This window comes from Pantherophis guttatus, chromosome 3 (assembly GCF_059756535.1).
Source record: "Pantherophis guttatus breed Tessera chromosome 3, ASM5975653v1, whole genome shotgun sequence".
Taxonomy (NCBI): Eukaryota; Metazoa; Chordata; class Lepidosauria; order Squamata; family Colubridae; genus Pantherophis; species Pantherophis guttatus.
In genome coordinates, this window is record NC_142065.1 from 100,512,557 (window position 1) to 100,528,057 (window position 15,501).

The 15,501-nt window shown below is 35.0% G+C and overlaps 1 protein-coding gene across 3 annotated transcripts in view; it reads right to left on the reverse strand.

Annotated features, from left to right (window-relative positions):
- Nucleotides 1-15,501, reverse strand: part of HMCN1 (hemicentin 1) — a 226,242-nt gene that overhangs the window by 148,335 nt on the left and 62,406 nt on the right. For all 3 annotated transcript variants that reach the window (XM_034409613.2, XM_034409614.2, XM_034409612.2), the window contains exons 10-17: nucleotides 12,659-12,780; nucleotides 10,178-10,453; nucleotides 6,373-6,514; nucleotides 5,247-5,374; nucleotides 4,135-4,248; nucleotides 3,471-3,629; nucleotides 2,388-2,582; nucleotides 586-684 (exon numbers count right to left, since the gene is read on the reverse strand). In XM_034409613.2, coding sequence (XP_034265504.2) covers nucleotides 586-684; nucleotides 2,388-2,582; nucleotides 3,471-3,629; nucleotides 4,135-4,248; nucleotides 5,247-5,374; nucleotides 6,373-6,514; nucleotides 10,178-10,453; nucleotides 12,659-12,780 — 1,235 coding nt within the window. The remainder of the gene's footprint in view (nucleotides 1-585; nucleotides 685-2,387; nucleotides 2,583-3,470; nucleotides 3,630-4,134; nucleotides 4,249-5,246; nucleotides 5,375-6,372; nucleotides 6,515-10,177; nucleotides 10,454-12,658; nucleotides 12,781-15,501) is intronic.

Consider the following 15,501-nt stretch of genomic DNA (forward strand, 5'->3'; position numbering starts at 1 on the left):
TGATAAGTGCTGAGACCTTATAACTGGTTTATGCCATAATTTTGATTTTCATAATTTGATACTTTATCATCTTTTCCAATGCTTTAATCTTCAATTCTATTACAACTGGATATTGCTACGTCAATTATCCACACTTTCTCCTTTTCAACTACACACTTTATTATTCTTAATAAAATTATTAACCAACTTTTCATGAAGGGAGGGAGGGAGGGAAGGAGGGAGGGAGGGAGGGAGGGAGGGAGGAAGGAAGGAAGGAAGGAAGGAAGGACAATTGCTTTATATTCATGAAAAGGTTTCAAGCTCATATACGTTATATTTAAAATTAAATATATACGTATTCCAATGCTCCTCAAAAAGAAATCTAATGTGGATTTATTTATTATTTATTTGTTCAATTATTGCTCTGATTTGTCAATAAATGATTTATCAAAGAAATAAAATTCTGTTTGGATTTAACATAAATGGGATTTTAAACATAACGTCAGAGCATGCTGTTGTTTCACACACTATAAGCACTAAAGCCAGTGGAGAACACTTTATTTCTATGCTAAATATTGCCAAAATCTCATATTATCAATTCATTACCAAGTCCCGTCACAGTAACTGTAGCTGGGTTTGAGATAATCTTTCCAAACTGGTTTTCAGCTTCACAGACATATGTTCCTTCATCATTAACCCATAAATCTAAAATTGTATAGAAGTTTTAAAAGGAAAAAAAAACAAGCATTAAGTATTTTGTATTAAAAACATTATCCTTAAACAAATACATCTGAAAATATACATTCCCTTGGAATCATTGTATTTTTATCCTCTTATTCTTGTTCTCATTTTTGTTTGACAAATTCCAATAAATAAATATATAAAATAAATATTATTTTTCCAGCTATGTTAAGCTAAACCTAAACATAGGTCACATCATTTTAACAGCCTCAAAGCAATTACAGAGTTGTTCCAGAATTATTTTCCTGGGTTATGAAGATGTCCCTCTAATCATCTACAAAGGACAAGCCTTTGCATTATTAGTTGATTGCCAGGCAGATGCTGAGTCAGGCTGAGGCTAGTTTAAGGTGTTCCATTCTGAAAGTAGCATTTTCCCTGCTAATTCAGCAGGTGACTTCCAGTGTAGACATTCTGTTAAGACAGTGAGAAGTCTTTGGAGATTCACAATTTGCTGAGCTCCAGTGGTTCAGTGCAAATCTATCTCTAGCTGGAAGATTTTGCATCTCCATGGCCGTTTTTGCTATGGCTGGTACAATTGGAACAATAGCCTATTGTTATTTTTCATATATTGGAAGGGTTCCAACATAAAAATATCTGCCTTATGTAACATCAATCATAGGAGATCAACGTGCCCATTGATAAGCAAAACTAAAAAGGCAGATCTTAATAGCAATAGCACTTAAGACAATCTGGTTCCTCATTTTACCAACCTTAGAAGGACTGGTCAGAATCAAACTCCTCACTATGGGCAGAGTTAGCCTGCAATAGTACATTCTAACCACTGTGCCACCGCAGCTCCTTAATCTTTTTCCCTTTTTGAATAGAAAGAGTACATAGACAGATGTAGACAAACCATTCTTATCATTTTTGGCCAGGACTTCAGAGTAAGTCAAGGTGAATTCAAGGAAGTTCAGTTTGGGAGTATATGCATATTAAAAGGAGGCTTGCTGTGTGATTTCCTGACCTCAGGGATTTAGCAGGCAATTCTATGGTGGAAGTATAAAATATTCTTCCTCTCTCCATCTGATTAACATAAACTGAATCATTCTATTATTCCATCAGTTGCATTTCTTGAGATTTAAGTGCCCCCTCAATAGAGAAGCAGCACAGATATGGAAATGTCTATTCTAAAATAAATGCTGTATATGTAGTAGCACCATAGCAGGGGCAGGTTTCAAAACTTGTCGCTACTGGCTCACTTGTGGGTGGAGCTCCCCACCACTACCGCTACTAGTTCACCAGATCTGGGGCAAACCGGTAGCAACCCACTCTGCACCATAGGATAAACATCAAAAATAAGAGGAAGCAGGCTCAAACAGTATTCACAGGAAGGCTCATTTCAATTGGAGGGAGGAGATCATAGACTCCACCCCATCCCAGGAGAGCCATTGATGATTTATTTTCTCCTCAGTAATTGGTACTTGGTTGAAGGGAAAAGGCTAGTATGGATTCTATCAATTACTGCCCTGCATCTACACCATATTGTAGTATGTGTAGGCAGCAATAGTAACTAGCAGAGGTAGGTTTTGGAGGGAGTGCTTTTCATACCAATAAGTTTTCCTCTACAGGCACTCAGGGATGGGAGGAAACTACACTATCACAGATGTTTGAATGAGCCCACAAACAGTCTTATGTATTTCTTAATACATAAGATGGTGTCTACATACTGTGAATAGAAAGAGCTCCTGTTCTGAGTTGAGTGACAGAGCTAACTGCAAAATGTCTTGAGAAAAGTGGGGTGCCGTCCAACCGCTGCCACTTCACCTTCGGTTCTGGATAACCCTGAACATAGCAAGCCAATGTTATATTTGAGCCAATGTCCATAGATACATCACTAGGTTCTTGTGTGAAAACTGGAGGAGCTATAAAAGGAATACAGAGGAAGACAAAAATCATAGAATTGTCCATACAATTTTAATGTATTTTTAATTAAAATCAGATAAGGGACCCCAAATCTTTAATACTGACTCAGAGCCCATGCACATAAATCATTTGCCTTTGTCTAGGTTTATTGGCACAATATCGTCATGTTCTCATGATATGGCTGATTGTCTGTTTGATTACTTCTAACTTAATTTGGGGGCTGGCTAAAATGTTTTGAGAATAGATCTGCAACATTACTGCTAGAGTTGTGAGATGGGTAGTTTCCCATCAGGCATGAACTCTGGCCTCATCTTGTCTCTTCATCATTACCCCTAACCCTGTCGAAGATACTATCATCTTAATCTCATGGTTCCAGGATTATTCTGAAGGAACATTTGAGAATTCAATGCACTTTCTAACATGCTTATAAACATTGTGTACTCCTCCAATATACACTGTATTTGGAGAAAGTGGGGTACTATACAGACATGCATGCTGCATGGTCATACACATTGTTTCTGCTTTATACTTTGTAGAATGTGCTTTCTTTCTCAAAGATGACCCTGAAAGTTAGCAAATCCTCCGAAGCAGCGCAGTAGGATACAAGAAAACCTGGAATCATTCCTAGCAGTGGGGAATCACTTTCCATCTACACAAAGTAAATTCATATAGTATCAAATAATACTAATACAATAATTAGTAATATCCAATAATATTAAATAATATAACATTAATACCAAAGACTATCAATTAATATGATGACAATAATAATAGCAAATAATATTCATGTAATATTATCCTTCACTGAATAAATTACAATAGAGTAGATGGATCACATCTTTTACAAAATATCTAATTTGAGTGCTTTGTTCTAGTATCATACTTACAACCAACATCCAGAGTTATTTTACCAGATGCAGATCCTGCAACATTTGTGGCAACACACATATAATCACCAGCATCCAGATCTTGTGTTTCCTGAATTCTCAGAGTGCCCCGAGAGAAGTCAATAATAAGAAATTCTGTTGCCCTCAGCTCTAAATCCCCTAGACCCAGGGAAAGAATAATGAAATTTTTGTTTAAATCATAATAATAAACACCTACTCAGGAAATTAAATAGCTTCCTTAGAGCCAGAATAATGGTTCTATTGTTTTATAAATGTCCAGGAGACTTTGCTATCTGCCAATCTGTTGAAAACAAGCACTCATAAAATACAGTGATATTATCTCTCTAAAGTTTACAATGGAGTTTATATCAAACTTTCCCTGAGGGGAAAAAAAATTGAATATGAGCCAATGTGTACTCTGTAGAACTGGTAGCTTTTAAAGCTTTTCTTCCCATCACGCATGCTCATTTCCTCTTTCCTAGATATTTAAGAAGGCTTCTCCTCATGTTAGCTAATTTATGATGTCAATTTCAAGTTGTCCATAGATACTATAATTTTTAATTTATGTGAAATAGGTAAATGCATTTAAACAACAAAACAAGATACGGAGTCATCACATTGTCGATAGATACATTTTAAAATTAGTTCAGTTTCCTTCACTTACCTTTAAACCATTTAATCAATGGAGGTGGGACTCCAGTACTTTTGCATTCCATTATAGAGGTGTCTCCAAGGGCAATCAGAAGTTCATTTTGTACTACAGTCACCCTAGGGACTTCTACAAGGAGCAAGAAAAGAAGCATTAGAGATGTAGATGCCTGATTCATTTTTTTCATTTTTTTTTTAAATTGTACAATCTATATTCTAATTTGAGGGGTCCTTGGTGCTCTCTGAGTTTGCTTGTGACTAGCACTGATGATGTTACCTACTTAGGGTAATGAAACGTCCAAGCAAGCTCAGAGAGCACCAAGAACCCCTCATTTCAACCCTGAGCTACAAATATTCTCCTTTATTGATATTCTAATTTAGCATTGCTGGTTCAGGATATAGTTTTTATGCATTGGGGCAGCTAAATTAATGGAGACCCACTCTTTTTTATGAACAGTTTGAAGCTACCATATGTATATTCTACTTTACTTCCAGGAAGCCGGAAGGATATAAATAAATTGATATTTTATAACAATCCTATGAAGCAGGTTTGGTTGAGAGTGGCTGGCCGAAAGTTAACTAATGGAGGATGAAACCGGCTCTCTTGAGTCAAAACTTTTTTTGTTGCCAATGGAAGGATTCATCTAAACTTTCTCATTCATACATTGTATGTCTGTATTGCCATCACCTAGCAACGGTGATTCCAGATCAGATTCCCAGTTTTCCTAGAATTAAAAAAGTTTAAACAGGAAGTAGAGTAACACAACACATCTTTTACATATCCTACAGCCTATTCTTAGAATTAGTCCCTTGTGAAATAATTTCGGAATACTTGGGTAGATAGTTGCCTTGAAAATAAACAAATCTTGAATCCCATTTTTTTTTCATGTAATATTTTCAACCATTAGTTGTTCAGGCTGATAAAAAAATAAAACCACTCAGTAACTGAGCTGCTGTTCTGGGGTTCTTAGTGAATATCTGCCTTAGTGTTCAAATAATCATACACTGATCATACTGATCACTGGCATCCACAAACATTCTGATCCATTGAAATTTGCAACAAATAAAGGAAATAATCAACTACACTCTGTGATTTATTTATTTATTTATTTTGTTCTTTATACTTGCCAATGTACATGAGACCAGCTGTTCCTTTGACCGTTCCAGCTGCATTGCTAGCCAAACAACCATAGACCCCTTCATCCTTGGGTACTGTGTTTTTTATAATTAAAGTACCTCCAGGAGTTAACCTGTACCTGTTAATAAGAAATCGGTGGGTCAATCTGATACTCATTATTATTTTAAAAAAAGAAAGAATAATACCATCATAACAGTTTGAAACAGTGCAGTTTTCATTTCTGCAAACACCATTCTGAGTAAAGGGCAGATGTGCCTATTTCATATTATATGAAATAATGTACAGAGCAATTTTTAGAAAACGACTCTTGTTGATGTTTGAAAAAGACTCAAGACTGCTTAGTGTTTAGATTGTCAATCATCACAGCAAAAGAAAAAGATAAATGCGTAAGTCCAATTACATAGCCTAGATCAGGGCTGTCAAACTCCCGGCCCGTGGGGCGGATGCATCACTTGCTAGCCACACCCATGCTCAGTTTAGCGAAGTGTGGGGGAAAGTTCCAATACGTGACAATGCCATGATGATGTGAGTTTGACACCCCTGGCCTAGATCCTTGAAATATTTCAGACATAATTTCCCTTGCCCTTATCACTGGCTGTGCTGGTTAAGACTAAAGAGAGAGAAGATTTTTAAAAATACTTAGGACGCCAGACTGTCTACTCCACTCTGATGCTTTGCCCCTGTTTTAACATTGTCACTTGGTGGGGTTCATTCTGGTTCACCTCACTCCTGACCAGCTCTGTTGTAACACCATCCTATTCCCTTATTGCCTATTGTTTTAGCCATACAACTTGAGAACTATTTACATGCCATTTCTGCTTATGGGTCCTTCCCATGTTTGTTCAGATAGGCTTTGCAGGGGTGAAAGACATATAAATTCAGACAATGCAAATTATCAGGTAACACATTCCATGATCCTTAAAAAAAAATAACACACTTTGAAGTGTCTATGTATTTTCTGGCAGGCCAGCAAAGTTCTGAAATTGTACAATAAGGACCTCTCCTTATTACATTTCATAATAGACATAAATTGTTGATAAAAGAATTTCATTCATTTTTTCTCTGAGTGATGGCAGTGATTGCTGGTGAGTAGGGGGAGAAAGACCCTGAACATACCTGTTAGATGCCATAAGGAACATGTCATTATGTGTCCACACCACAGTTGGCTTTGGGTAACCTGTTGCAGAGCAACTGATAGATACTTCAGACCCTTCAGTAAATGATTGATTCTTGGATGATACAATAACTTTGGGGGGCTCTATTAAATAAAATAGAACACAGATTGATTATTGATGATTTTCCAAGCCATTTCACCTTGCATCCATTGTTCTGCATACATGAAAATTTTATATAATTCCCATGCTTATAACTTGAAATCCAGAAACAATTTTATCACATTAATGCATCTGTATCAGGGGTGAAATCCAGCAGATTCTGACAGGTTTTGGAGAACTGGTAGCGGAAATTTTCAGCAGTTCGGAGAACCTGTAGTGGAAATTTTGAGTAGTTCAGAGAACCAGCAAATACCACCTCTGGCTGGCCCCAGGGTAGGATGGGAATGGGGATTTTGCAGTATCCTTCCCCTGCCACGCCTACCAAGCCATGCCCACCAAGCCACACCATGCCCACCAAGCCACGCCCACAGAACCGGTAGTTAAAAAAATTTCACCACTGATCTGTATGAGACTGGTAATCCAACCAATTCCCTACTGCCTACTCTTATTTTTTTTAAAAAAAGGCTCACCTGTGCCATCAGAAGGAAATGAAGCCTGTATTTTAGACAATCTAAAAGGAACCTATAGCTCCCTTGGAAGTCACCAAGGTAACTGTTTTAAATTCATCCTATATTAATCCAACACAGTAAGAATATTGTATTTCATATCTCAAAGCATTTTTTTCACCTTGAGATTCATTTGAGAGTTCCATCTGCATTCATTTGTGCCAGTGCCAAAAGAAAATAAGTTTCAGGAAGAATTCTTTTCACTAAGTTCCTAATGGCTTCCTTTAAGGGCTTTCACTAAAGTTCTGGGAATATCAATTTCCCAACGTTCATCTACATATTTCCAGAAAACATAATCTTTTTTGGTAACAGGGACATTGGTTTGAACGGCGTACAGTGGTAAAAAGTTTGATTTTAGTGTATTTTATGTAATAGTTGATTCAGTTCATTGAATCAACTATTAATCCATGAGCTAACTTGGAAATAATAAGGATTTCCTGAGAAGACATCACTAATCTCCCCAATTCACAGATAGAGAATGAGTAAATAAGTCTAGTAGATGTTGGTTTATATTAAAAATTAACAGTTAATCTGTGTTGTTCCATTGTTGACATATGGTACACAAATAAGTAATTAATCCAGAACATTTCAGTGTCCAGAGACTCAAACATTTGGTTTACATTTTGTTTAAAAAGGGTTAAAAAACAATGACGTGTCACAGGGACTGAATTTATTTATCATGCTAAGCCATTGCATGATTTGTTCAATTTTGGCTTAGTTGCTGTGGTATATTCACCATGCTTTATTAATTAGGACTCTTCTCTAAACCCACTAGACCAGTGTTGTTTGTTCCACAAAGCATGCTTAAAGCAAACAATGGCTTAGTTTGATGTGTGATCTCATGTGGCAATTGTGTTTGCAATGGATTAATAGGGTGTATTATGTGGCAAAACTAAGGAAAAGCAAGTATATGAGCACAAGCCCAAAACCCTGCTACTAATTTACATATATCCGATGTTCTCTATACTTTATGAGTTTACTTCAGGAAATATCAATGAAGGTGACTTACACTGCTTTAAAAACATGGGCAGACAGACATATCTGATAGGCTAAGCAGTTCTAGAATGAAAGACCGGGACCAAATCCAAATAGATCTATATATTTTTTCAATGTATCTGACAGAATTGTTCCGAAGTGATCTGCCATGTGGAATGTTGCCTGAGCTATTTTAATTCCTTCTTAAACATTGCCAGAAACAGGCTACGAGATGCTTTAAATGCTTTGTGGGTTGAAGGAAGATCAACTCTTCTACTGACATTTGGAAACTAAAATTGGTTTATGTGAAAGTACACACTGTGCTTTAACATCACCTCTTCTGACAAATATAGTGTTATTTTATTACATAATACATGAAATATTCAGAAATAAGGTTCTTTGATTAAGAAATAAGTTTTGTATATTATAGTGGTTTGGCTTGCAAAAAGTCAACAAAAAATACTGCAACATCCAGCATACCAACATCTGGAGCAATTGCTAGCCTTGTTTTTTTTATCCCAGCAGTAGCCAAATGACAAGGATAGAAAAAAACACCAATATAGCATTATTCTCCGATGTGGCATATTTCCTTTTTAATGGTGAAACAGAAAAAAAGGTTATGTACAATGTCACAACACTGTGATCATTCCCAGATCATTCTTTTGTCTATGGGTTCTCCTTCTCCTTCTTCAATTTAAGACATTTTCTCAAGCATTTTTTCTTTCTTGGGTTGGAATTTCCTGCTCAGAGTCCCTCATACCTTGATCACTGCTGGTGTGGATGGTTGCAATGCATTCTACATAGGCCTGTCCTTGAAAACTATCCAGAATTTGCAATCGGTCCAGAATGCAGAGATGCAATTAATATGCCTGTATTTCAGTATGGACATGTAACACCCCTACTTCATGAGCTGCACTGGCTCCCTATAAGCTTCTGGGTGCAATCCAATGTGATTATAATCGATAAATCCATTCAAGGAACGAGGCTGAATTATTGAATGCAGCTGAGTTCATATCTTTTTGGTCTAGTTTTCTTACGATTGTCGGGTGTGTTTGGTTTTTTTTAATACAAATTTTTCAAGAATAAATTCACAAGTTGAACTGCAGTAAATTCCAATTCTGGGGCCAGAACTGGTCCTTTTATTTTGCTTATTGAAAAGAACTTTTATTTCTTTGCCTGATGAATATATTCTCAGCTTGATTTTGATGTTGTCCATCTGGTTTTATTCACATATTCAAAAAATAAATATTTAAATTTTCTCGGCAAAATTCTATTACTCTTTCTCCTGCTTTGCTTTGTAGACTGATTTTCCCATTATTCCAGGTGCTGTTCTAATTTTATTATACAAACACACCAGTGGTGGGATTCAATTTCTTCGGGAGAAGAGTGGTATAGAAGTCTAATTATAAATAAATAAATAAATAAATAAATAAATAAATAAATAAATAAATAAATAAATAAATTTTACTACCGGTTCTGTGGGCGTGGCTTGGTGGGCATGGCGTGGCTTGATGGGCATAGCTTGGTGGGCGTAGCAGGGGAAGGATACTGTAAAATCTCCATTCCCACCCCACTCCAGCGGAAGGTTATTGCAAAATCCCCATTTGCTCCCGATCAGCTGGGACTCAGGAGGCAGAGAATAGATGGGGCAGGGGCCAGCCAGAGGTGGTATTAACTGGTTCTCCAAACTACTCAAAATTTCCGCTACCGGTTCTCCAGAACTGGTCAGAACCTGCTAAATACCACCTCTGAAACACACACACACACACACACACACACACACACACACTGTGGTCACAAGTTGAGGTCTATTTGTATCATGTTGATATGGTACTGGTTGTGATCCATATGGGATCTAAATTATATTTGTAGTTTGATTTTTTTTGATATATTCAAGTTTAAATTATAGGAAGGAACTACATTTACCATCAATGTTAATGTTAATACCTAAATATTATTCTTTCACACTTTATTCCATGCTTCCAAACAAAAAAAAAATGTTCTGTTCTGATTTAAGAATAAGAATTTATTCTTATTATTAAGTTTAAAAGATATTTGTTATAATAATAGAATTGATAAAACAGATTAAAGTGGCATTAACAGAAAAAGAACAATGATGCATTATTTTTTTAAAAAAAACTATATATCCTTTTTTTTTCATGTTACCTTGCACTGTAAGGAATACAGACGCTCTGGTGAAACCGCCTTCATTAGAAGCCACACAGTTATACTCTCCGGCATCTGAGATTTTGACTGTTTTGATTTCAAGAGAGAGGTTGCTCATCATTCGCATCCTCAAGGGCTCCAGGAGTTTTACATTCCTGTTATCTCTGTGCCAGGTGAGATTGTAACGCACTGTGCTCATAGTTAAGCATGTAAGAATGGCTCTGTTGCCAGGAGAGACAGTAACATTGTTAGGCACCTGTATGACAGGTGGAGGTTCTGTGCAGGAAAACAAGAAAAACAATATTCATTTGATCAAAAACAAAAGAAGATGAATTCTCAATTAATTATCAAGAGTTCCCTTTTGTTTAAGTCCCAAAGGTGCCTTTTTCAAGAGGCAACTGGAGTTTCTGGTTTTTCTTCTCATCCAAGAAGCTTCTTCAGCTCTGACTCCAGTTGCCTCTTGAAAAAAAGCACCTTTGGGACAACCATGACCTGGATGACTGAGAATCTCCATAGACACTCTTGTTTGAGTATCTCACCCTTTGTGCACTCATTGCTACTTCTACTTCTCACTTGCTTTCTTGCTATTAGTCCGTGTCATCTCATCTGCTGTAGCTACAGATCCATGTCTACCTCTGCCATTGCTGGATACTCTTTCTTGCCTCAAAACCTTTTCTTGTCTACTCACTTAATGGCCTACCAGTAATTATACCTTTTCTAACTCTTTTCCTCTTCCTCCACCATTAGAGTTTTCCATTAGGTGTTTTTTTAAAGGAAAGAGTTCCTGGGAATATTAAATGTAACCTCATGTAATATTCCCAGGAACTCTTTCTTTAAAAAAAAACACCTAATGGGAAACACTAATGGTGGAGGAAGAGGAGATGGCTTCTTCCATGCATCAATCAAATGATACCTTGGGAAACATGTAACTATTGAGAGCAGCAGAGAAGTAAGAACATGTTCTAATGGCCACAAGAATGCACAAAAGCAGTTTCTGATTGGTTGAACTCCTACAATTTATATTCCTAGAAGTTTATTTTTTCTCTTTTAAAAGATCATGCTTTAAAAAATATTTTAAAAATAAAAAATACCTCTCTTAAAAAATACCTCCGTTACTAGACTTTCAATATCAAAGTTTTATAGTCTGCCCAGTTTATGGAGATGGTAGGAAAATATGCTCTGTTAACAAAGTGGATCCATAGAATGTTCAATTCAATCATTTGTCTGAATTATTATAAACACTCTATTATTGGCATTCATTCATTCTTCCTTACTAATTGTTTTTAGAAAGACTTACAGTTCAAAACTAAACAAATTCCATACTTTGCCTATTTTTATTTACAAGTTTCCATTTATCTTCCTTAATAGATGTCAATGGAGATTCTCAATCATCCAGCAGCTCACGTTTGTCACAAAGGAGCTTTTTCCAAAAGTCAGCTGGACTTTCTTGGGAACTGAAGAAGCTTCTTGGGTAAGAAGCAAAATATTTTCAAAGCAAAACCCAAGAAATTCTAGTTGTCTTTTGGAAAAAGCCCCTTTGGACTACCTTAATAGGAGTTATTTTATTTTTGAAGGCATGTTAATATAATGCATATGTATGTTAAAACTCCTGCTGTTGTGATGACTCTGTCTCTATTCTTAAACTGTGTAATTTTAAAATATTTATAGATTAATTTTTGTTAGCTGAGTTATTATATTTGTCATATTTTATAATCTGTATTATTATTATTAATATTAAACTCTCAGTTCTACAGATATTTCCTTGGGTTGTTGTTTTTTCATTAGGTAAAATAGGTGGGTAATCTTTTCTGCATTCCCCTGAAGGAAATTTATTGGTTGCTATACATTAATGATGGCTATAGTGTAAGTAAATATAGATGAAATAGATTGAACGTGCTAAACAGGAACTAATTGATTGCAGGCTATTTTTGAAATTTGTTGAATGTTCACAGTAGAGTAATCCAATAATTATGTACAGTTTTAGGATTATAGGTTACCTACCTCTGAGGACAATTTATTTATGGTTATATTATGAGAAATGATCCAAATGAGACATAGAAAAATTGTGCGAAATCCAGATGCTTTAAAAATTTGTTCTTTGCAAATGTCAAAATAAACTAATTTGATCTATATCTCTTATCCTCCCTACTCTGAACTAAGAAATGGTTTCTTAATCTGTCATCATCATTATAAATAGTAGTAGTAGTACCATTATTGTTGCCATTAAATTTGTTTTAACCATCCACTCTAGCCAACTCTAGATGCTTACAAAATATAGTTTAATTAAACCAATTAAAAATATAGAATAATCACTGGTTATGCCACTTTCCCACATAAACATCTTAATTTATATGACAAAACATCAAAGGCATATTTATAGTAGGCCTCAGAAATTCAAGTAAAAAATGCATTATATTCTGACTTGTTTTATGAGTGCACCACAATAACTATGTGTGAGAAGCAATAATAAATTGCGCTAACCTGATACATCCAAAAATGTCTCTGCTTGTCCTGTACCCGCAGTACTGCTAGCGATACATTCATAATAGCCCTCATCCAAAAGAGATACTTTGGCAATCTCCCAACTTACAATAGCAGATTCTCTGCAACACAATAATAGCAAGAAAAATTCAGAAATACAGAAAATTTCTATAACTTTGGCTATAGAATTCCATGTGCAAAATCTGCATTGCTTCCCTACCATCTCCATAATTCATACCAAAAACAGGAAACTGGAAATGGAACAGAAGAAGAAGATCGAATGCAAAATACTTGTTGTGCAACCAAATTTAGGCAAAAGGAGTTTCTACTATTTCTATGTAGCTTGGACTACCCAGTAATTTCATGTATTCCTTAGCCCTATCTTCTTTCACACTTAAACAAGTTCTAGTGGAGTGACCATTCACAGTCCTAAATTGTGCAAATAAAAAAGTTTCCAATTAAAGATTAAAAACAAATTTCAACGCAGCAGGGTTATGTCACTAAAAACACAGAACATTATGAATACAATGTAGCTTCGTGTTTTTAAAAGCATACAGTACATGCTCTAATTATTATTTTAATTAATTGTACCACCTTTCCCGTATGAAAATGTTTCCCAAAAATTTAGTTTGATGAATGCTAAAAAAAAAAAAACTGCTTCAAAATGCATTCCTCATAAATGTTGAATGTATCAATATATCAGAAGTGTTGCTATTTTTTAAAAAAATAATAATTTTTTTAAGAGTCCTCGGAGAGTGGGCAGCATAGAAATATGACTAATAAATAAATAAATAAATAAATCAAGCAATTGGTCATTTCCTGATTTGTAGACTGAAGAAATAAATCTAATTAAGTATTTTCCAGATCTCACACCAATTTTTTCTCCAATTTGATATTTGCCAGATATGTTTAACTTCAGTTCCCATAATCCAAACTGTCATGGCAGTTGGGAACTGAATTCCAGTGTATCTGGAAGGTACAAGATTGGAAAAGACTGTCTTATATAAGACGGGTGTCAAACTCTCCATGTCACGTTGCTGTCACATGATGTTTTGTGACAATTTTCCCATTCGCGGAGCTGGTGTGGGTGTGGTCTGCATGTGACACATCTAGCCCAAGGGAGGCCAGTTTGACACCCCTATTATATATTGTTCTTTGATTGGGCCTGAATCAGTGAAAATAATAAAAATAGTTTTGTGAAGGAACTATTATGATAAGACTATTAATATATTATCTCTGCCTTCATTTAATCAGGAAAAACTGGCATAATATAGAACTTGAATTGTTTTTAAAATTATTTATTGATTTATTAAGAAAAAAAAATTTTTTTTATTTAACATGTATTCAATTAACTAAATTAATATTTTTAATTCATACAAAAGTACAGACTTTTGGGACAGCAACAGAACAACCAGGTATATCTCATTTCGTTAGATTGTCAGGCAATCTTATTATTTAATGTAATCAACATGTAACAAGACATAAAAATAATTAAAAGAAAAAAACCCCAGCAATTGAATCACTGGAGTTTAAAAGCATAATTACATACCCAAGGAAGTATGTCTCTAGAATGACTTAATGCAGTTTCATAAAAAGATTGTGTAATAAATTGGCAGCAATTTATATAGTTGGATTACAACAGCCATATTGTTAATTGATTAATTAAACAAATAGCCATAATGGAAATTAATCACACTATTGCTTATTTTGGAAGTACACAGGAAATCCCTCAAACTGTTTCTGCTTCCTTTTTTATGTTTTAGTATTATGAAAGGCAGTTAAAAGATTCTTCGCTTAGACAAAGGATCTTAAAGAATAATTATTGCTATTGTTTTGGAATATATAATGCCTATATAATGAATATATAATGCCTACCAAAAATGTGAACTGAATCCAAACTGAAATCAGTGTGTCAAATTAGTTATGACTTAATCCCATTAAATATGATTGATTTAGACCAGATTGGAACATAATATAATTAGATCACTGTTTCCAAAATACCTAAGAAATCTTTTCCATACTTATTTTGGGAGCACCCTGTGTACAGAGGATAGAGAACAAGGTTCTGAGAACTGTTATAATCTATCCACACAATCTGTGTGCATTCCAGTGCAAAACCTAACTTCCATGCTGTTGCATTCTAAGGAGAGAGAGAGGAAGTAATGGTTAATGGTCATTTCAGGTCATCCCATTATTAGCAGAGTCTGATGGCTATCACAGAGAGCAGAATTCAGATATTGTGAGTGGACAGCAAATTGAATAATTTGTCAATTCATTTTTACTATGTGGAAAAGAAAGAGTTGCCTCTAGGATTTTATTTATCCTGAACTAAAGCACACAGACCATTACTTCATATCTTTGTTTTGCTTTGATGGATAGTAGGATTTTTGCTAGTCTACCTGATAAACTGATTTCGGCCAGCCTTAGGCTGCAAACAAAGTCAATCCAACCTTATTCTTTTTCAAAAGTACCTTTCAATAATCCTCCTGAAAAACTTGAGTTTTTCCAAAAACTATTATGAAAATAATAACATTAATTTCAACATTCCTACTCTGATTATTTTCAGCAAAGAGGTATACTACAATATTCTACAAAATTCTCAGAAGTACACAGAACACTGAAAAAGTTCCTCCTTTTGCTGAATTGGCTTTACAGCAATATATAAGAATTTATGGATTTAAATCATGTTTACATATTTTGCTAGTTACATCAATCTTACTGTATTAATTAGGCTAATAATATGTCAAAAATATTTATTAAATATGTCTGTACTATATTACTCTGAGAATGAGTAATTCTCATTTTCTAATGCCTTAAAATTCTCTATTGCCTTAAAAACATAT